Raw genomic sequence first — 21,907 nt, 5'->3', positions numbered from 1 at the left:
GCAAGATCAGGAAAAAAAGATGATCAATAGAAACAGTCAGTAGTTTGGTATCCCTCAGCTCGATCCACAGAGGGCTGAAAGTAGAGTTTTTTTTTAGTATCAATGTGCATGAACTCCAACCCAAACCATCCATGCGCTACACCTAGTAACCGAACTCGACGAGCTTGGCGTCCTTGGGAGCAGAAGCCTCGGCCTTGGCACGGAGCTTGAGAGCGGCTTGCTGTAAACGCATCCATCGTCAGTACGCAAATCACCACGAGGCGAAGCGTGAAAAAGGAAAGCCAAAAAAACCAAAAACCCACCTTGCGCTCAAAGTAAGCCTGACCCTTGACCTTCCTCTTCTCCTCGAGCCTGTCAACAACATCCTTGTAGTTCCATCCGACCTCGGCGCTAATCCTCTTGACGGTGCAGTACTTCCTTCCGGGCTTCAATCGGAGGACACGGAGAGCGGCGGGGACGACCATCTTCTTGACTCGGTCCTGGGCGGGGGGGACACCCTCGTAAAGCTCAAGTCGCTTGAGGGCGGCGGCACCTCGAGAGCTCTTGTGGGGGATCATACCGCGGATAGCCTTGTAGAGGATTCGGGAAGGAGCACGGAAGTGGAAGGGACCAGACTTCCTGGGGTTGACAATGTGTCGCTCTAAGAGATGGAAAATTTAGTGAATGTTTTTTCCCTCGCCCTAGAAGCGAGATGGGGGGGACGTACTGTGGAGGTAGTTGTGGTACTTTACCTTGTTCCTGAAGAAGGAACCAGAGATGTTGATCTCCTCACATCGGACAACGGTGACCTTTTGGCCAGTGAGGATCTAGTAATGGGAAAAAAAATGTCAGCGCCCGTCTGTCGAGTCCCTTCTCCTGGAACAGTCTTGGCAACATATTCTCAAAAATTTCCTCTCCACTCTGCGCCTATCACCACGACCCCTCCCGTACGGTGCAAGACTGCGACTCATTTTTCTCAGAAAATATTCTCAGAAACACTAACCTGCTTGGCAACGACCGAAGCAAGTCGACCGAGGAGGTGACCTTTGCCGTCAATGACGATGGGCTGGGCGGAGAAAGCGGACATCTGTTGTTCGAATAACCGTTCGTTGGCGAGTAAACCAAGTTTTGGGTACGATTGCGGATAGTCAAATAGTCGCAAGTTTTGGAGAGAGGCAGCGTTGTTGGGAAGCGGGATTGATTGGGAGAGTCGCAGAGTAAAAAGGCGAAAGAGAGAAATCATCGTCAGTGTCCGCTTCATTCCAGTATCCCTTCTCAAGCTCCTGCTCTCCCTATCCACTCATCACACACACTCTCTCTCACTGCTTCACTGCTCCGTTGAAAAAGAAACTGTACGCACCGTGACCTGCCCTGTTTGATATAAACTTTTGAAGTACGGGAGAAAAGAAAGAATGAGAACTCGACACTTTTTTGGCAGCAACGAAACGACGAGCGAGAATCCTCACGCTCGGTAGGACACTGTGTGGGCTGGGGGTGGCTGGTAGAGAGGGATCGGAGAATTTAGTTATTGCCGAGACGAGTGGGGAATGTGGCGCGGTGGTTTATACAGGAGTGTCTCGGCGTTTAGAGTTTCGAGGATTTAAACCCGACATTCACGCACGCGGCCGTGGCCGATTGTTTATGGTGGTTTCTGCTGCACACGTCGTACGTCGTTCACAATTGACAAGTGCACAACAACGGTCTCTACATCTCAAATGCTATCCAACTGTTTTCTTAGCAGACAGCTAATCTAATAGTCCATGTATCTAGTTACCCTGTATCTGTCATGCACAAGATCCGACTCACCCGGCAACATGTTTACGTTGTCGTCGTTCGATGTGGACAAGAACAAAGGGTGGACACCTGGTTAAGCGTTGATCAACTTTCGTTCTCCATCTTTAAATCTTTGGAGGACGGTCGGAGAGTTGTCTCTGACTAGTTGGATTCGTTGTCTTTTTTGGCTCGTTTTTCTCCTGCGGGGTGTGTTTATACTGAGCGGCACTGAGATCATGGCGCAGGTACAGGCACAAGCAAGATGCGGACACCAGATAACTCGCAGGGTATGTACTCCTCGACGCGAACCACACTCCCATCTTCTTTCCGCTCAGATCTTCCTCCGTCCCTTCTAACGGTTCTTGCTGAAAATCTTCTTCTCGTTCTCGCACTCTTCTTTCCGTCCACCTCCCACCCCAGCGGCTCGGGCAAGTAGCTCGAAGTAGTAGTAGACTTTTCACGCGGAGGATTCATTCTTTCAGCGTTTATGAGATAGGCCTGAGAGGTTTGGGTAAAGTACATTTCGACTTTTTCTGATTGTGGTGGTTGTTGTGCGAGGTGTGTGCGTTGAGCGGTGAAGAAAGATGAGACCGTGGAAATCAATCTAAGGGTGGTGAGAATTGTTCTTTGCTATACACCTTTTTACACCCAACACATGGTACGTTTCCAGAGAGATGGTGGTGGTTGTGGATGGACATGGTCAAACCTTGAACTCGTACCTCTGTACATATCACTGTATATATACTGTATATACCACTGCGGAAAGTCGAATACTCGTACATGCGCAGAAATGGGATAAGGTTAGCGTGTTCGAGGTCCCTGAAGATGCGACAGAGGCAGAAAGGTTGGAGAGAATACCCAGAATAAAAGACTTGTTCGCTACACCCACTGATCCAATCAGTTGTCTTGTGTTCTGATACATAACAGAAAAGAACGATACCCTCCAGTCTGCCAACGCACGACGCGTCTCGCACCAAAATGCCAGATTCACCACCCCGTCCAGCCGCATCGCCGACAGCCTCGCTTTCTGGGATGGGGATCCAGTTCCACTCGGCGAACCCGCTCCCGCCACCGCTGCACGACTCGCCGCCGCCGAGCGCTGCCCCCCTCCTCCGCTCCTATTCGGACGACCGCCGCCAGCGGGCGCAGGACGAGCGGACCCTGTTGTCGCATCAAACTAGCTCGGCGGGCGTGCCTGGCTCTGCAGTACCTAGCGCGCCCTTCTCCGGCGGAAACCTGAATCTGCGCGAGGGCGTCCATAGGAACTCGTTCTCCCACTCTTTCTCTGCAGACCGCGTGCGCACCAGCCCTCCGCCCCCACACGTGCCCCCCGCGCCGCCCTCGCACCATCCTTCTAGCGCCGTCCACGCATCACTGCCCACGCCCGCTGCGCCCCGCGCCCGCGCCCTTTCGCCCCGTCTCCCCATCGCACAGACCGCCCGCCCCGCCCCGAAGACGAGTTCGTCCGCCATGTCCTCCTCGATCGGCCTGCAGACGAACGAGCCGCGCGGCCGGGTCGTGTCCCCGCAGCACGGCCCCCCCGGCGGGCCCTCGCCCCCCGAGCCCGCGCCGTCCACGCCCGCGCCGCCGAACCCGTACGAGCCCCCGCACCTCGCCAGCGCCTGGCGGGGCGACAGCGCGTACGCAGCCGCCATGTACCATCCCCTGAGCGGCAAGGACGCGCAGTACGGCTCGACGCCCACAGTGCACCCCGCTAAGGTGCCGTTCACAGAGAGCACGGCGTACTGGCTGGGGCTGTACTTTGTGTTCAACCTCGGGCTCACCCTGTTCAACAAGTTTGTGCTCGTCTCGTTCCCCTTCCCCTATGTGAGTCCGCCCATTGCCGCTGCTGGTGCTGACCGGAACAGACACTCACCGGCCTGCATGCGCTGTCCGGATGTGCCGGGTGCTACATCGCCCTCGAGCGGGGGGCCTTTGTGCGTCTTTCCCGCAGCTTTGAGACGCCCGCTGACTGCAGCCGTAGACGCCGGCGCGACTCGCCCAGAGGGAAAACCTCATCCTCGGCGCCTTCTCCGTATTGTACACCATCAACATCGCAGTCAGCAACATCAGTCTCCAGCTCGTCACCGTCCCGTTCCACCAGGTCGTCCGCGCGTCCACCCCGCTGTTCACCATCTTCATCTCCTCCATCTTCCTGCGTACGCGCTTCAGCATAATGAAGCTCGTCTCGCTGCTGCCTGTCGTTGCTGGTGTCGGCTTTGCGTGCGTATATCCATCGCATCTTCGCTCGTGGCTGACTGTCTTTTTGCCGCTTGTAGGACATACGGAGACTACTACTTTACAGCCTGGGGCCTTATCCTCACCCTCTTGGGAACTTTTCTCGCTGCGCTAAAGACCGTCGTCACCAACCTGATCCAAACAGGTGCTGGCGGGAGGCTCAAACTCGTGCGTCCTTCCACCCTTCCAACCCCTCGCGCATCCGCTAAATGACCCCCACAGCACCCCCTCGACCTCCTCATGCGCATGTCCCCCCTCGCATTCATCCAATGCGTAATCTACGGCTGGTACACTGGTGAACTCGAGCGTGTCCGCGCATATGGCGCAACCCAGATGACGTCCACCAAAGCCGTCGCGCTCTTGGTCAACGGGGTGATTGCCTGTGGCCTGAACATTGTCAGTTTCACCGCGAATAAAAAGGCGGGGGCTTTGACGATGACTGTTTCTGCAAAGTACGTCCTACAGCTGGAAAGTTTCAAACTACAGCTGGAAAGTTTCAAACTACAGCTGGAAAGTTTCAAAGGCTGAGAGCTGATGAATTTATGTAGCTGTAAGCAAGTACTTACCATCGCACTCGCCGTCGTGCTGTTCAATCTACATATCACGCCTACAAACGGGATCGGGATCTTGCTCACTCTTATCGGCGGTGTAAGTCTCGATTTCTTTCTCTTTATGCTTTTTTTTTTTCTTTTTCAGTTGTATCCCAATTTACCCTAGACGCTGATGATCACCAAATAGGGATGGTACGGCTACGTCGAGTACCAAGAGAAGAATAAGAAGAGTAAAGTCCTTGACAGGATGTAGACGTTGGGCCTGGACATTCGATCTTTGGACCCGCGTGAAACAGTCTCGATGCGGCGCATCCTTGTCTTTTTTTATTACTTGTCATGGGAAATGGGTAGTCGGACACGGAGAAGGAAAAGGGTTTTGGCCACTCATTTCACCCTCTTCATCTCTTGTTCGTTTGTTCTTTATTCATTGTTATCAATATCTTCTTTCATTCTTTTGTTGGCATAGACTTTTGTGCTTCTTGCTTCTCGTTTCTTCTTGATCAGGCTATTATCAGGTTATCATCATCATCTTTTCTTTTCATTCATCTTATTTCTTTAGTATACGGCGTCTTGCATATCATCTTGGGAAAATTAAAACATAGACTTGAGAAGATTACCTTGATAGGTGTTATGGATGTTATGTGATGGCAGTTGTTGATAGAGACAAACCGTCGGACAAAGTTTACTGGAGAGTGGATCAGATGAGAAGCTGTTCCCGCCGATGGATTTGAAGACTTGGTTGTAGCAGGCGGGTTAAGGGGCCAAGTAAAAAAAAAGTCGCATTTACAGCGTTGCTTCTGATAAAATGCCATACCGTACTAGGCAGCATGAACAGACCTATCCAACTGCGCTACGAGTTACTAAAATTTCCGGGGTTCCACACCCTCAGGCGGTCTCACCGGTGTCGTTTCTAAAAACGTAGAAACACATCAGCACGAACATGGCCCTCTCCTCATCATACCAATCCAAAAACAAAACAAAAAAACTGCAGACTAAAGACTTACGTTTCCCGATAGATGACCAGTCGGTACTCAACGTAGTCCCCCCACTCTCTGTAAAGCTCTTGATCATCGCCCGTTTGGTATCTTCATCAGCGTTTCCGTAAATCTGGGCGAAGAACTTTTGTAAAGCGGCGTCGCCTCCTGCATTCTATGGTGACGCGCCCGCGAATGAAGGAATGTTCAGTCAGTAATCAGTTTGGAGTGCGGGGGGGTAGAGGCGACGTACAGGATCAGACGGGTCTGGTTCTTCGTCATCGTCTACAATCTTATCCCAATTCTTCTTCTTCTTCTTCTTCTCCTCCTCCTGTCCTCCTACTGTATCACCTGTTGCCGCGTCCGACTTTAACCCGGATGCCGACCCAGATCCAGATGCAGATCTAGATGTTTCAGCTTCAGGTACCTGTTGTTGCGGAACAACTGCAGCTCCTTTCCTCTCCTCAGCCAGCAAACAAGGCCATGTCATTCCTCCAGCTTTTGCCAATTTGAGCTCAATCTTGGTTCCGAGGACGCGGTACGTGCTGCTGCCGGGGGAAAGAGTGGAGGCGAGAGGTTTGAGGGCTATACGCTGTTCTTCTGTGGACGGCGCAAGTGCTGGAAGGTTGATGATTACCTAGCGTCTCGTTGGTCATAATCAGCATCGTGTACGGCCAGTTTGGAGGAAAGGCGTAACGAGCTCACAGAATCTGTGCCGAATTCGACCTTGACATCGTCCTTTAATTTGTCGTACCCTTTAATGTACAGAGCAAGGATAAGCTCGTTGGGAGTTTGGTAGAAATCGTATCGCGGGATAGGAATGTCTTTAACCATATTCTTACTCGGCTGAAATATCACAATGTTGAACAAAAAAAAGTACGGTATATACAAACCTTGCAAAATGAACAGAACTTGCTAGATCACCTTGTCCGAAAGCGACGGAAAGAGGACATGGAAGTAGTGACGTCAGGGGTTTCAGATGCCCAGGAGATTAAGACCATCTCCGCCCCTCCACCAGTCATTGCCACCGGGAAAAGTTCAAAATCGAAAACAACAAAAATATCAAAGAACAAGTGTTGAGGATCGAGGATCTAGTCAGCAACTCGTTTAGCCATCTCTACGCACGTATACGATGGCCCCATTTGGAGGACGCGGAAGCTCTGGAAGAGGACGTGGTGGATTTCGGGGGGGAAGAGGTGGGAGGGGAGGGAGAGGAGGATATGGAGGACCTCAATTGCCGTCATCTCTTCTTGAGCAAGTTGATGCCAAGTATGGTGAGAATTCGTTCTATTTTTTGGGGTGGGAGGATAAATGTGACTACATGAAGACTGATACTTGGGTACTATAAAGGATCCGGGGGAAAGAAAGATGTGACCAGGAAAGAAAAACGAAAAGCCACTCGAGATGACCGTAAAGGACCTGCGCAAACTCAAAAGACAAGAAGACGATCACCACCAAGCGATCATGAGGAGGAGGAAAAAGATGAGTCTGAACAGCCGCCTTTTAAAAAATCAAAGACCTCCAAACCCAAATCTGTGTCGAGTTCGGAGAAGTCCAATTCGGAAAAAAAGGAGAAGAAGAAGAAGCTTCCAGAGTTGACACTTCCCGAGGAGAGTGTGGGTGGGGATGTGGAGGACAGAGAGATTGAATGGTTGGAGTATATGCTGAGGAAAGAGAAGGGGAAGTCTAAGGATGAGGATGATCTTGATGATGGTCTCGATGGTGAGCGTAGTCGTTTATTCCTTTGACAGATTGTAAAAGCTAATTGTGGTTGCTAGATTTGTTAAACTTTGCCGAAGCTTTTGAGCATGGTGGGAAAGGAGTGAACAAGCAGATTTTGGATGATGAAGATGATGAAGGAATATCTGACTTTGGAGAGGAAAACGAAGATGATGGGGAAGAAGAAGAATCGGAGGAAGACCAAGACGAAGACGGTGGTGAAGACAACGAGATTGACGTGAGTTGGACATTGCAGACATGAATTCCCAAACGATGTGCTCACCTACGTATAAATGTAGCTTGACGAGGACGAAGAAGAAGAGTTTATGGGATTCAGCGATCAAGACGACCAGGAGAAGGAAGAGGATGAATCCTCGGCCCAAGAAAAGCATCAGGCCGGACACGACGACGCAGAACCATCAGTACCTTCAGATCCCACTCCTTCATCCTCAACGGACACTCCGGCACCTACCAAGTACATCCCTCCACACCTTCGAGCCGCTCAATTAGAGGAAAAATCGAAAGGGAACAAGGAAAAGGCAGAGGAAAAAATACGACTTGAGAGAAAGGCGCAGGGTCTGCTCAATAGGTATGCCTCGATATAACTTGAGGGAGCAAATCAGCTTACTTTTGTTTCACAGGCTGAGTGAGCAAAATATTGAGTCCATATTAGCCGAGCTTGAAACGCTATATAGAAATCACAGTAGAAACGGTACGTCATCTCTCAATCTATGTCAGACAACATAATTGATGGTAAAATGATCGCAGATGTCACCACCGCTCTTACCGACCTCATCATTCAAATGATCTCCAATAAAGCCAACCTTCTAGATTCCTTTGTCGTCCTCTACGCCACTTTGGTCGGGGCTCTTCATCGAGTGATCGGTATGGAGTTTGGAGCTCACTTCATTCACACCTTGATTACAAAATACAGCGGTCTCCAGAGCCCCTCGTCATTGAGCGTTGAAAGTCAACAATCGACAACTATCCAGACCACGATTTACCAGACCCCTGACGCAGGCAAAGAGTCTCTCAATTTGCTCACTCTCATTGCAGAGCTGTACAACGCCCAAGTTGTCGGATCTCGATTGATCTACGATCTGATCAGAGGCTTCTTAGAGGGCGAAGAGAAAGACCGAGAAGTTATGGGAGAGAGGGAAGTAGAAGGGTTGCTGAAGATTCTGAGGTGTAAGTAATGCCAAACACCTATGTCGGAAATGAATTGTTTGCTGATGTATGGGTGTCATAGGTTCGGGAGCTCAGCTGAGAACAGATGACCCTGCGAGTTTGAAGGACATTGTCAATCTTGTACAGGAGAAGACCAAGGGCAAGGAGAAGACTATGACGTGAGTACAATCTTCTTCTCTTCCGTCATAATAGGGGGCTGATCAGTCTGGATTATGACAGAGCTCGTGCTCGTTTCATGGTGGAAACCCTAACCAACGTAAAAAATGGCAAGGTCAAGTCCTCTGCTACTTCCGAAGCAGGGAACGATGCTGCTCAACGGATGAAGAAGTTCTTATCCGGATTAGGCCGTAAACGAAGATGTCAGTTCATCTTGCACCATATCCACGGCAGAAGAAGTGCTAATATACCCATCTATAGTACTTGCATACGAGCCCCTCCGAGTCTCCTACTCTGACCTGCTGTCAGCTGATAAAAAGGGTAAATGGTGGCTTGTCGGTGCGGGCTGGTCTGGCAACCCTCTTGTGGAGCTGGAACAACAACGTGAACAAGCCAAGTCGTCAGGAAAGACGGAGAAAACCGGAAAGAAAAAGGAAGAGAAGGATAGCGAGGCGGCATTGCTAGAGTTGGCGAGAAAACAAGGGATGAACACGGACGTCAGAAGAGGAGTGTTCGTGGTGCTGATGACCAGCGAAGTGAGTGATGACGTGATTCATGGCGTGTAGAAGGAAATATTGACATGGCGTTAGGACTATGTGCACGCCTGTGATAGGTTGAGTATGTTCAAACTGAGCGATGTCCAGCAGCGAGAATTTGTGAGGGTGGCTCTCCACTGTTGTGGTCTCGTACGTGCATGCTCTCTATCAGCCTGGCCTTTTGCTTACTTGCATGTAATTCGCAGGAAGCAACGTATAACCCATACTATACTCTTATCCTCAGTCATCTCTGTGCAAACTCTTACGATCACCGCTTCACGTTTCAATACGCTCTGTGGGACTTTATGCGTGAGCTGGAGAATGGATCAAAGGTTAGCAAAGAGAAACTTGGAAATGTGGCGAGGGCTGTGGGGTATGTTGTGGCCCGAGGAGGACTGAGTTTGACTGTTTTCAAGGTGAGCTCATTTCATCTATCACTGCTCTTCAAATATGCTGACAGGCGGAGCAGGCGGTTGATTTCACATCCCTTTCCAAACCGCTCATTAAATTCCTTATCACCGTCCTGGTACATCTTGTCATAGCGCTCCAGACCGTGTCTCCCATCTTTACGCTTCCTAAATCTTATGATCTTGCTCGCAACTTTGATGATGAAGTTATTCAAGAGAGATTTGAACAGGTGCTCAGTAACACTGAGCTTGCTGGTGGTTGGCTGTGGATGTTGGACAGGGAAATGAAGGATGGAAAGAAGTGGGAAGAGGAAGTTACGGGAGAAAGGGAAAGGGTAGTTGTGAAGAAAAGCTTGGAGATTGCTCAGAATGTGCTGAGAGCAGCTGCGCTATAGGCAGCCACGCCCGTAACTTTAGGGGAGTGAATGTTTGTAAGCACCGCCTAATCAGTAGATGCGCATGTATATATCACGGTTGGATCGGGCTTCTATATTCTTAGCAGTCGCATTGCTGTTGGCAACGCCAACAAGTAGCGAGGAGACGTGACTTGTTTATTTTACTGGAAGTTTTATCGCCTTAGATTCATAAATGGAACAAATTGATCCATCATAATATGCATCCCAGTGGTAGTAGTAAACAGTTGACTGCATGTCAGAATGCCGCGATGAGTCGCAAAGACGGAGGGTGGAGTTCACTGGCAAACTGGTCGGCAAACTGATCGACAGTGCCGGAAGAATAAGGGGACGGAAAAAGTTGTAAGCAATCTTTCTATTTGGCCGTTACTTACAGATTCATCTGAAAGTGCTAATGAACGTTGTAATCTCAGCGTCTTTGTTGGGAAGCCTCCTGTGGCCAAAAAAATGCACGCTGAGTCACGACGAAGCCCTTCCTCCGGCCTATTATCTTCTCGATGTTTCGTCTTCTCGACTTTTTTCTTTTCGTTTGAGCCCATATTAAAATCGTTGATGTAGTCTACTTCTCACAGATACATCATATAAGGCGTATCACCCCAGCTCTCATTTATTGCCCAAAGACGAGAACTTCTGGAGAGTGGCCACCATTACCAACCAAGTTTTTTTTTCCACCAAAACTTCGACTGACTCATCTCGTTCTAGGCCTACTTCAATCATAAGCGTTCCAAAGCTCGAGTGATGATTGAGCAGCGGTCGCAGACTATTGGTATCCTCAAGAATCTTCGGCAAATTTTACAAGGCTCTTGTCCTACTTGTCGGACAAAAACGGATGAGGCCGGCCCGGCTCACCTCTACCTGATCACTCAAGCTTGCATAATTCTCTATCAACTTTTGACTGAGACACGGATGGATTGAGTTTGAGCGGGAGCAGGTGGTGAATATTCGTGAAAGAGCCTCTGGAACTGGCGATGAAGCAGCAAATAACAGGGAGTCCTTGCGTAATGATCAAAGATGAACTTTGCAGAAGAGATCGAAGAGATCCTGCTTTTACGCGTTTCAATCAGGACTCATGCAAATTTTGTCCTAAAACAGCCCAAAATGCGGCAGAGGTTGCTGGCCAAGCCCTTATGCTTTTGGAATGTCAACTGTGAAAAATGAAATGTGCATGCAAAAAGATATGGAGACATTTTTCACAACAGATTCGCAAACTACTGCCTGCCTGAGTTTGGGGTTGCCGTCGCTTTGATCTAATCAAAGAGGAATGACTTCTTTATTGTCCTGACTGTTCCGCCCCACACTCATCAGCATCTAAATACTACCGGGCTTTTCCTGTTCCCTGCTCAACTCTTCTCCTTCCTTCTCTTCTTTCCGTCAATTAACATGGCAGTCGGAGATAAGATACCAAGCAGAATCGGCAGGTCACGCCACACGATGAAGTTTCTTATCCGCCATGGCTTCCATTACCGGTATGATCCAACTACTCCAATCTTCCCTCCCTCCTCTCTACCCCGCTTTCAAACCTCATTTCATCTCTCCTCTCCCATCCGTCATCTTCCTCATCTAACTCTACCACCTCGTCGGCTTTGACGTACTCGCCGTCGTCTGTCTTCACGTATGCTGATATCGTTGACGTCGTTGACCGTCTTTTGAGTCGCTTTACGTCAATAGAATTGGAACTGATATTCAATGCCGGAGAGGTTTTGCGCTTCTTCTCCAATGACTGGAGTTGCGCAGCGGTAGGTGAAAGTGCCTTGACTCGGCATACTTCAACTTGAATACCTGACGAAAGCAAGACGTCGATCCAGATCTATAGATGAAATGTTAACAACATTGCCGTTTAGACATTGTAAGACTGGCCTTTTGAGTTTCAGACAGGCTATCTCCAGGCCCTTTGACTTCTACAAACCTGGCATCTTTCGTCTGTGGATTCCAGACACTTTAAAGGATCGCATCAGCGACATCTCAATACATTCATGATCAGAATAATCTGAAACTTACATCAGATCTGGCACTCCACTCGCTCGATGCCTGTACTCCTCAGCCAGCATTCTACACACTCCGCTAAGCGCCTTTCCACTCAAACACTCCAAGATCTCCTCCAAATCCTCCTTCTCATATCCCCAATCCACTCCCACGGCCCAAGTGCCTTTTGGTCGCTCTCGATTGTCAACCTCCCTCAACAGCTCCAATGCTCGTTTTGTCTTGCTTATCTCAGCTAGCCGGTCCTCAAGGAGTGTTCGGCGGGAGGGTGCGAATGTGTCCTCGCCGAGGTCGAGAGGGGCCGTTTGATAGGACGTTTCGAATGCTCCTGGAAGCGGGTGGAAGAGGACTGGCCAGATAAGCAGGGTGAAGAGAGTTGTGAGGATTGAAGATTCAGAGTGATATCTATAAAATACATGAATAATTGCGCGAAAAGGGCGTAGAAGGCCGAACTCACCCTTTATAACCTTTCTTTTCCCACCACTCCAATACCCATTGTTCAACGCTTACTTCCCCTTCTTTCCCCATCCACAAACTCTTACCAACCAACTTGCCCTTTCCCCCTGTCCCTTCATCGTCGTCGCCCTCTCTAGCCACAGACCCAGAACAAGATTTCGCTCTGACTACACCCCTGTTTTCTGGTGACCTTACTGCATTGAGTTCACGAGTCTTGCAAGTAAGCAGTGACGCGAAAGATATATGCCGTTCGTCTGAGGGGAGATTGAGCTTGTTCTCTAATCTTTTAAGACGTCGAGAAAGCGCAGGTCGGTAGACTGCAATATCGTTAGCTAATTGTAACGATTAAGCTTAGAAGGGTCTTACTTAGATGAGTAGCTTCATCCAATAGCCCGTCTATACAAACCTGGGTAGCCTCCCTTTGCTTTTCTTCTTTCTCGGCCGGCGAGGAATTATAGTGATTCATTAAAACTAAGGCTAAGCGGTCGTACCATGCTCTGTGTCTTTTTGTCAGGTTTGTCTGAAATAAGTCTGATACAGAAACGTACCCTCGTTTACCACGTCTCCATCGCCGTTGGGCAAGGAGAGCGCGAAGAACCATACACTCGTTATCATACTCATGAAGTATACCTAGAGCCTCCGCGCCCTAGTATCTATAAGCGCATATTTGAACAGATAGAAGTCCAACTCACCTTGTACACTATTCTGGTAAGAACATGGCCTGCTCTATTTGTTAAAATCAAGGAACAGAACATGATGAACAAAAACTTACCAGTTTGGAACCGATCACCAACCAAACCACCTTCCTCTTTGCTCACATCTACTTCCTTGCCCTTATCCCCGTCAACCATCTCTTTCCAGACATCCCATGTCCCTTCCCAAATTTTCCTCACAATCTTTGCCCCTTCCTTCCTATTCACCCATCCCGTACGGGATGTTGAGCCAGGGATGGGTGCAGCATTTGGATTCTTACGCGTTTGGTCCCATGTCTCACCTAACGCTTCAGTGACAGTCGCTTCCCAACCTACTGCCCTTTCCCATACTAACAATTCATCTCGGTCTTTCCAGATCTTTGATCGTGTTGTCAGTCCATAGTCGGGGTAACGCCTTTTATTTGATGTGACAAGGATGGAGGGAAGCATGAGACTTGCAGTGCCTGGGGCGATTGGAGGAGTGCGAGAGAAGATGAGGTTAACTCGGGAAATGAGTGAATGGAGGGATGGTGTGAGGCGGATGGCTGAACCACCGAATGAAGACAGCATTTGAGCGGTCAGTAAAAGCTCCGATGTTTGTTTGGGTTTCGAAGCAAAGGGCAGGGTTGTTTGCTTTCCGTGCACTTGAGCAGGGGTGGTAGCTTTGCCTTTGCCTTTCATTGGTGCAAATCCTAGTACGGTCTGTTGCTTCGCCATGCCCCTCAGTGCATTCAACGTGGATTCCCGAGTCAATAAGGATGAAGCAGATAGTTTGTGGGCTTTGGCAACTTTTCGAAGTTGGTCGAACGACATGCAAGTCATGAGATCGTCTAATGAAAGTGATTTTTCGTCTTCGGCAAGAAAGGACACTGGTGGAGGTGATTCCGGTGTCAAGGAAAACTCTATAGGTGATATTGTTGGAATCCCGCTTGACTGTCTTGATACGGTAGGTGTTGAAACAGACGTTGAAACTAATTCAGACCTATTGTTCGCCGCTGGCAAACCATCGCCCTCATCGTCTGAATCAACATTGACCCTTCCTACTTTGGACGCCCAGTAGCTTTCTTTGAGTGCAGCAGCCAGCTCCGGATCAGCCCTCTCCTGAGCTTCCGTCAACCCGGAAGGTGAATCTACCCATGGCTTGTTTGCCCAAAGCGCGTTCGCGGGTCGCCTTCCTTCAGCTTTCGCAGACAAAGGCGATGGTCCAGGTCTAGAAGAACTTGCAATAGGAGTCCCAGGGACAGGATCTGGGTCAGAGTTTACAATATCCTTTGGTACTGCCAGACGTCGAGTGAGGGTCTTCATAGCCATTTTTATTCCTTCCTCTCCGATTTCGGACGAGTATGAAGCTACTAATGAGGTGTACGTGTGGACTCTCGAAGGCCGACGAAGCAATAAACGGGTGAGGAGATAGCGGGGTTCATCTGTTTGAAGGTAAGTAATCTCCGACTCTCCCGGACATAATTTAGGACTTACATGGCAAGTCGAGAATGTAATTCAGTACCCATATTTCTCTCTGAGTAAACAGATATGATTCTCCATCGAGCACCGTCTTAATCATTTCTAAGATCTGTTATCACTTTATACAGCTGGGTGTGGAATAGTTACGATTATATGATAGACTAACCATCAAACAACCTTACGTACATAGACACTCCTGGCTCTTCTCCGTCATTGCTAACCTTGTCATTAAGTTTTAATGAGCCTGGAAACGACAATTCTTGTTCATTGCGCGTCGTCGGAACGAGGAATGAGGGCGGCGGAGGAGACGAGCCCATATTTTCTCACTGCCGCTGTTTGCGTATACAGATCATAGGACGAAATGCGGTTCGCTCTTGATCGATTATTAGGGAGATAATTTGAGAGGAGATTGAGATACATAGAGACTCAAAACTCCAACGAATATTTTGTGGAAATGCACGCGACGCGCAAGATGACATCAACCGACGCGTAAGTAAATGGTTGTGCGTTTCTAGTAAACCTCGAATTTTGTCCCGATCTCTGTGCGTTCGTGCCGCTGCTGACAATCAATGAACACTGGCTGCAGCGACAGTAAGTTGTTCCATTTCTACAGCGCCCATGCTTAACATAATAGACCGGATACTGGGGCCATCGTACTTGGGTACTACCAAGAACCACCTTCTTACAAGAACGGGTCGGTGTCTACAGCATTTCTGCGTTTCCCACTATTATTTATGAACTTATATCGATCACTACGGCGTTGATTCAACCCTGCAATAATACTTAAAAAGGCCTTGTAGAAATATCAATGACCACCTTGTGCACGTTGATTGCAACTCCCCTACTAGTACCCGGAGAAGGACGATCACCTTGTGTATGGATTCATGTTGGAAAATAGCTATTACATAATCTCAAATCAGTTCATTACGTAAGCATATTTTGGCCAATAAGCTGTTCGAGATTGAGCGACATCTGCCTGTATCCTCTCCACAAAACTATACTGTATTTCCACAGAAGATCAACCATGTTCAGAGCAAGTCGCGTAGTCCTCTCCGCTCTCAGGTGAGTATCACTTTAATAGATTCCTAGCTGACACATATTAGGCCCTTAAAAGCCAGCACAAACATCACTGGTCTCGCAGTCCACCCCGACCCTTTGCCGGCTCTCACGTCAATCTACACTTCCACCCTCAGCTCTCTTTCCCAGCTTCCCGCTGCATCTGTCTACAGACAAGCCACCGAAGCGCTAACCAAGTACCGACTGGCCATTGTTGAGAAGGCCCAGGGAGACGTTGAGAAGGTGGAGAGCGAGTTGGGGTCGATTGTCGAGATTGTTATTGAGGAGGCGAAGAGTGAGGAGGGTTTGGTTGTGAAGATGAAGGACTGGAAGTCGTGAGTTTAGTGGTATTGAATTGCTTGGTGTGAGGCGTCTGTGCTGATTGGGTGGGGTGCAGTTGGGAAGGGCTTATGGAGGAACCTCATCCGGGACAATGGCGATACTTCGAGCCTTTGAGCGACGAATAGACCTTTTTGGAAACGATAATGAGAGGACGTTTGATGCATACTGCATAGGGTTTACATCATCAAGTGACTAGAATTCTGCGTGGTAGTTCTTGAGGAATATCTCGCCAATGAGCTTTCACAGTCCTTAGGTCCCTCCTCGTTCAAGTGCTAAACAACCGCAGATGACTTTCAAATCCACGACATCAATTCTATAGGATTTTCTCGCCGCATCCCATTCTTATCCGTTTTTCCCCACTCCCCTACTCGTCTCCAAGATACTCAAGCGACTCATCCATGGTACCTAATCCTAAACGGCTCATCTGACTTTACTTTCAACTCCACATCATCCGCCAACCTCCCATGAAACGTTGTCGTGCCTGTTCTGTCATTGTCACTATCGCTCTCACTGCTACTGTTACCAGAGCTGAATGAGGAAGCGGGATCGGAGGTACCACTGCTTGTATCGCTCGTAGACGTCAAGGGAGCAGGACTATCCTCCGAGGCCGTATCTGTCGCAGACGTTGACGCTGAAGATGGTTCTGTTTCTGATGACGATGGTGAGTGACTGTTCGTCCCGATATCTGCATCTGAGACAGCAGACGAACCTGTGGATGGAGGAGAAGGCGTTGTTTTTTTTGATCGTGATGACTTGGGTTCATTATCTTTTTTCTTTGATTTTTCCTTATTATCTCGCCCTTTTTTCTCTTCCTCCTTTTTGTCTTTTTCCTCTTCTTTCTCTCTCCTGGGTCCAGTACTCTTAGGTTCCGGCTTTGAATCCGAAGTCGATGACGGCCTAGCACCAGATCCCGAGGAAGGTGAAGAGACAGGAGCCGTAGGTGAGGCGCTGGCGATGATAAGACAAAAAGTAATAAAAACAATGAGGATAGCTTCGGTAATTGCTTTTTCTAAGTACATTTCCCTATCTCCCCACAATGGTCATTGGTCATGATAACTACGATATAGTACGATGCTCGTTCAAAATTCCAATAATACCCAGATAATTCTTTTTAGTAGTAGTAAATGAAAGGAGGACTCTACACTTTCCATTTGCATGAAAGGAAGTTACAAAGCCATGCTGCATACCGTACTTGAATTTAGTACCTTTATTCAATCTTCGCGTTACTAAAGTCCATCTCCGGATGTTCCGCCATAAACTTCTTCATCACCTCTTCCTTCTTTCTTTCATCGCTCGTGGGTCTACCCAATGCTTTTTGCTGGTTATCCCACATCATCTTCTCGACCATCCCCCTCGTTTTGGGGTCCAGGTCAGAAAGAGACGAAGGAGTAGGGTTGATCTTAGTGGTGTCAATGGTAGGGTGGTGGGTGAGGATGTGAGGCCACCACTGAGGAGAGCCGATATGGAATCTTTCGGGAGGGTGGGTTCTTAGTTGATAGGTATGCTTTAGGACACGAGGCAAATGACTTACGACAGTTTGTCGAGCTCAATAGTTAGTGTACCGTCATCTGTCATATTTGTCGGTCTCTGTACAATGCTTGATTGCTGTTATCGAGGAAATACGTACCAATTGTCCAGGAAGAGTCGTCCACTACTATATCGTTGTACAGCTCGCCTTCCAATATGGATGAAGGAGAAGACTTGAGCTTCACCTAGAATGGGATGTTTAGTGAGCTCATTTTATCTTGGACATCATATTACCACCATCTTAAGATATTGGGGTTGCTATAGTAGACTGAAATACCTACTTTTAGCTTTCGCTTTCCGATAACAACCTCAAGATCTTTACTTCTTGTTCCTTTAGGTAAAGGGACAGTCACCGTTGCCGTAGCAAGTTCTTGTGTCCAGGAATACGGTAGTACTGTACGACAATACATATGATTAGATCAGTCGTCAGTATCTGGTAAATGGTTCATATACAATTATGCTTTCCCACCGAGAAAGCTGTCCTCAACCATAGTTCGACCACTCCGCCCAAGAAGTGTGATAACTCACCAGCTTGCTCTTTCTTCTCCTTCTCACGCTGCTGCTGGTCATGCGCGTCCCTCTCTTCTTTGGACATACCCTCGTAAGATTTTCCTTCTGTCATTTTTCAAGATTGTATGTATGCATGTGGATACACAGTTGAGAACTGTTTTCGATGATGATCCGGGAGTTGAGATTAGAAGTTGTTGTGGCGGGATCAAATTTCGCGTTGCCTTCGTACTCTGTTGGTGCTTAATGATCGGAAGTCAACATTGATCGAACGGGCTGTTTCTTCAGTTTTTTTTTTACCTCGTATAATCATAACAACATCTACGGGAGGCTGCCTCTAGAGGTATACCTACCCCAAAATTGGGCTTGACTTGTTTCGAACTCAAAGCAACAAAATCCAGACAGTCGGTCCGACAGGCCAACTAACAGTCGCAACGACTTTGAACGGACGACAACCTATACGGAGAACATTTTGAAAGGTATGATGTTGAGACATATTGGCACTTACAGAGCACCATCCCGTAAGACTGACTGGTCAGGCTTTGATGTTCGTACTCTTATTCATGCCTATATTCCCACAAGCGCTAATGACGAGCCTGGTGACTATCTGAAAATCACTGTCAACAGGAATTTCTCCGCTCATGGATTCCAAGCCATACCGTCCCGCAACTCCGGTCATTTGCCTCTGCTCTAGTAACATATGGAAGACGTGATCCTTTTATGCGTTCAGGCGATCGAAAAGCCGATGTCATTCAGAAAATCCAGGAAGCGTTCATGGCCCTCAAAGCTAAGATGGATCTCGATGCCTATGTCGAAGCGAGGTATCACTGTGAAGTGGCCGTTGGGGGAGGATGGGATCCATTCCCTAGGACGAACACAACAATAATGGTCCCCCCTGCGCAGCCTATACGTGCCCATCCATCTGTTCAGCCGCCACCACCACCTACATTTGGGGGTGTTCCGCGATGGAGTAGTGGTGAGTCCTTCTTGTGGCATTGGAAGGTATCGCGAAAGCTGATAAACTCTTAAAAATGTGCTACAGGTGTAAACAATAATAGCTCAGGCTTGAATGGATACAGATCAACATCAGGATTTGCGTCTGGCTCTGTTGGGTATGGCAATACCTCAGCTCACGCTGTTTCATCGACTCCCAGCCACGGTCCGCAACATGCTTTGCAAGACTGGAAAATTAACCCAATGTGGAAACCGCTTCGGGCCATAACGTCTATGGAAACACTGCCTGATATTAGCGCCAACGAAAGTCATAGCACCTACCGGACAAAACGGACGCAATTTGTCCTACCCAATGATGTTATTGAGAAGCTCAAAGCATCTAGGTATATTCCCTTCCCCTTGCTCCTTATCTACTGCTACTCATGTCCTAGTCAGCTGATCATTATTTTCAAGGGAATCCCCTCAAACGCCACCACATTACTCACTCCGCCTCTTCTGTACTTCCTCTGATCACTATCGCCCTACATCCGTACACGCTCGCCATATACCTCCCTCTACCAACATCCCTATTGAATATCCTGGTAACCCTGAAGTATCCGTCGACGGCACATTATTGCCCTTCAAAGAGAAAGGTCTGAGAGGGAAGGCTGGGAGTGCCCCGCCTTTTGATTTAGATAAACCAATCAACAATGGTGTGGCGGCTGGAGGGCGAGTGGCGCTAGTACCAGGAAGATTAATGGGTGTCAACGTTGGACATCGAGGGCCGACGACAGGAAAGAACAAGACTCAGTCCAAGGTCCGTTATGTTTCTTTTTCCTCGCTGGATGCTGGGCTGCTGACTGGTTGGGATGACTTCTGTAGAGGTTTTTCTTCCAGATTGTCCTTGCCGAAATGACAACAAAAGAAGAACTGCTTGCAAAACTGAATAAGCTGGAACCAACAAAAGCAGAACATGCGATAGAACAATGTATGTTCCCTTTCTTGTCTGGTGATTAGGGTGACAAGCATTGATAGGAAGGAGCAATACTAATGTACTGTCTCGTTCTCGTAGTGAGGAAGAAACAAGAAAATGACGATGATATTGTGGCTGGTACAGCATCCATGTCTTTGAAAGATCCTGTACGTTCATTCCTCACCTTCAGATTATGCCAAAAACGCTGACCAGCTCCTCTTTCGCTTTATGAATATAGCTTTCATACATGCGTATGACACGACCTATCCGCTCTTCAAAATGTAGTCATATCCAATGCTTTGACGCTACTTGGTGGATAGAAAGTAATGCTGTGCACCCACAATGGCTCTGTCCGCATTGTAGCAAAGAGCTCCGATTTGATGATCTGATTGTTGATGGGTGCTTCCTCGTTTTCCCTCTCCCCCTTGGACCGTAAACTGACCATTTGTTCTCCATTCTAGATACGTGATGGACATTCTTAAGGTTGTTCCCGATACGGTCGACGATGTTATCCTTGAACCCACAGGCGAATGGCACACCGAAGATAACAAGTACGGTACCGCATCTTGGCTCGCCTCACATGTGAAACCATCATCAGCTACCGTGGAGGCATCGACACCAGTTGCACCCTCGGTGCCTGCCTCATTTAGCTCAGAGATCGAGACAAAACCGTCTGTTTGCGATATGAATGATATTAGCAGCGGCGATGGAGCGAACAGAGGGGGAACGGGTCTGAAACGAAAAGTGGTGCAAGTCATCGATTCTGATGAAGAAGGGGACGGTACCCCTGCCAAATCGAGTGTCCCTCCAGCGGGCCGCGTAACAGCGCTGGGATCATCATCCTCAGTCGGTGGATCAAGGACAGGAGCGTCAACTCCTATCATTGACTTGACCTTATCTGATTCAGATGACGAGACGGACGAGGAGACTGGACCGGTGACGAGTTCAAGAGCTCCTCCGGCTCCGATACAGGTACCGAGAACGTCAACAGCAGCAAGCGCGATTGTCTCTCCAAAACGACCGGTAAGCGCTGCTGGCACCCAATTTCATTCATTTCGCGAGACTACTTCCAATGTTGTTCGCTCGCCATCGACTAGTTCCTGGCCTGGTCTTTCTGTTGCCGGAATAGGGGGGGTGAGTGGTAGATCCAGTCCTTTGAATAACAGTAGCGGTCAAACCTCCGCTTCTGCTTCTGGCTCTGCTACCACATCTCATCTACAACCGCCGTCAAACCAATACCCTCCCATCTCCCCTCCTCATTTTTCGGACCCACCTCCACAGACCACAGTCGCGTCCCCGCGAATAACAGCCCTGCCACCACCGTCACACATATTTCCTTCGTCATCTCCGCCCTCCGCCTCTATCGCCCCTGCCGTGCCACTGGATCATGTTCCCCCTGCCCGAGCTTTTTCAGGGCCGGGTTGGGTTAATCCGTTAAGGCCGAATTCTAGTAGCGAAATTTCAAGTTCGACCTATGCATCGACGACGTCGCCGTCGGATAATAGAGGAAACGAGAGAGAGAGTTCCGGGTCTAAATATTGAAGGTGGCAGACGAAGTGTAGCAGATATAAGGATGGAACTGGTGAAGGGGAGCACAGCGAGTAGAAAGATAAGTTGTGGTAAAAATGTATCAGATATATTTGGTGTTTCGGATAGCTATAGAAATCAACATGAGGAAGGAAAATCTGGCTACAAGGTCTTCGGATGTAAAGAAGGGAAGCAAGAGATAAGGAAGGTCCAGATATCGTTTTCAACTAAACCATTTAGACGTCCCTTTTGTCAGTTTTTGGGGTGTTAATCAAAAGCAATTCTGCCCAAGAGTTTTGGAGTATTCTCCATGCATTTGTGATATGTAACATATTTTCGGATATTGAAAGATTAAGTAACCGGCCAATCTGGGTAATATGGCGACATGATGTTTCCATGATGGCGAGTGTGTATTCTCAATAATACCTTCTAAGGTTCTCTCGCATGTTAAGGACGCATAGACTGTGGGTGTATGAATGGGCGGCATAAAAGACCGTATCATTCCGCTGTTATTTTGTT

The 21,907-nt window shown here is 48.4% G+C and overlaps 8 protein-coding genes across 8 annotated transcripts; 4 read left to right on the top strand and 4 right to left on the bottom strand.

The window, feature by feature from the left end:
* Positions 1-142: 142 nt before the first annotated feature.
* CNBM2160 (60S ribosomal protein L16) lies at positions 143-1,066 on the bottom strand (the record flags this gene model as incomplete). The annotated part of the gene is made up of 4 exons (XM_766966.1): positions 143-220; positions 303-640; positions 707-806; positions 983-1,066. The coding sequence occupies 4 exons, from the start codon at positions 1,064-1,066 to the stop codon at positions 143-145; spliced, it is 600 nt and encodes a 199-aa protein (XP_772059.1).
* A 1,664-nt stretch (positions 1,067-2,730) lies between these two features.
* Positions 2,731-4,794, top strand: CNBM2150 (hypothetical protein; the record flags this gene model as incomplete). Its single annotated transcript, XM_766965.1, has 7 exons — positions 2,731-3,579; positions 3,621-3,689; positions 3,737-3,975; positions 4,032-4,158; positions 4,213-4,442; positions 4,539-4,638; positions 4,729-4,794. The coding sequence occupies 7 exons, from the start codon at positions 2,731-2,733 to the stop codon at positions 4,792-4,794; spliced, it is 1,680 nt and encodes a 559-aa protein (XP_772058.1).
* Positions 4,795-5,401: 607 nt separating this feature from the next.
* Positions 5,402-6,349, bottom strand: CNBM2140 (hypothetical protein; the record flags this gene model as incomplete). The annotated part of the gene is made up of 4 exons (XM_766964.1): positions 5,402-5,451; positions 5,546-5,690; positions 5,769-6,152; positions 6,221-6,349. 4 exons carry the CDS (start codon positions 6,347-6,349, stop codon positions 5,402-5,404), a joined length of 708 nt encoding a protein of 235 aa, XP_772057.1.
* Positions 6,350-6,647: 298 nt separating this feature from the next.
* CNBM2130 (hypothetical protein) lies at positions 6,648-9,916 on the top strand (the record flags this gene model as incomplete). The annotated part of the gene is made up of 12 exons (XM_766963.1): positions 6,648-6,789; positions 6,866-7,237; positions 7,294-7,472; positions 7,543-7,823; positions 7,876-7,946; positions 8,003-8,422; positions 8,484-8,580; positions 8,642-8,769; positions 8,840-9,114; positions 9,169-9,264; positions 9,321-9,530; positions 9,584-9,916. 12 exons carry the CDS (start codon positions 6,648-6,650, stop codon positions 9,914-9,916), a joined length of 2,604 nt encoding a protein of 867 aa, XP_772056.1.
* Positions 9,917-11,411: 1,495 nt separating this feature from the next.
* CNBM2120 (hypothetical protein) lies at positions 11,412-14,840 on the bottom strand (the record flags this gene model as incomplete). The annotated part of the gene is made up of 7 exons (XM_766962.1): positions 11,412-11,741; positions 11,792-11,870; positions 11,933-12,319; positions 12,372-12,687; positions 12,737-13,016; positions 13,063-14,486; positions 14,690-14,840. The coding sequence occupies 7 exons, from the start codon at positions 14,838-14,840 to the stop codon at positions 11,412-11,414; spliced, it is 2,967 nt and encodes a 988-aa protein (XP_772055.1).
* A 707-nt stretch (positions 14,841-15,547) lies between these two features.
* On the top strand, positions 15,548-16,046 carry CNBM2110 (hypothetical protein; the record flags this gene model as incomplete). Its single annotated transcript, XM_766961.1, has 3 exons — positions 15,548-15,585; positions 15,627-15,914; positions 15,977-16,046. 3 exons carry the CDS (start codon positions 15,548-15,550, stop codon positions 16,044-16,046), a joined length of 396 nt encoding a protein of 131 aa, XP_772054.1.
* Positions 16,047-17,128: 1,082 nt separating this feature from the next.
* On the bottom strand, positions 17,129-18,070 carry CNBM2100 (hypothetical protein; the record flags this gene model as incomplete). The annotated part of the gene is made up of 5 exons (XM_766960.1): positions 17,129-17,408; positions 17,453-17,489; positions 17,549-17,633; positions 17,730-17,842; positions 17,977-18,070. The coding sequence occupies 5 exons, from the start codon at positions 18,068-18,070 to the stop codon at positions 17,129-17,131; spliced, it is 609 nt and encodes a 202-aa protein (XP_772053.1).
* A 366-nt stretch (positions 18,071-18,436) lies between these two features.
* CNBM2090 (hypothetical protein) lies at positions 18,437-21,403 on the top strand (the record flags this gene model as incomplete). The annotated part of the gene is made up of 8 exons (XM_766959.1): positions 18,437-18,502; positions 18,583-18,931; positions 18,998-19,292; positions 19,363-19,705; positions 19,771-19,876; positions 19,961-20,028; positions 20,100-20,260; positions 20,323-21,403. The coding sequence occupies 8 exons, from the start codon at positions 18,437-18,439 to the stop codon at positions 21,401-21,403; spliced, it is 2,469 nt and encodes an 822-aa protein (XP_772052.1).
* Positions 21,404-21,907: the final 504 nt, after the last annotated feature.

The sequence above is a fragment of the Cryptococcus neoformans genome, chromosome 13, assembly GCF_000149385.1.
Source record: "Cryptococcus neoformans var. neoformans B-3501A chromosome 13, whole genome shotgun sequence".
Lineage (NCBI taxonomy): Eukaryota > Fungi > Basidiomycota > Tremellomycetes > Tremellales > Cryptococcaceae > Cryptococcus > Cryptococcus deneoformans.
This window is presented reverse-complemented; position numbering and strand designations above follow the sequence as displayed.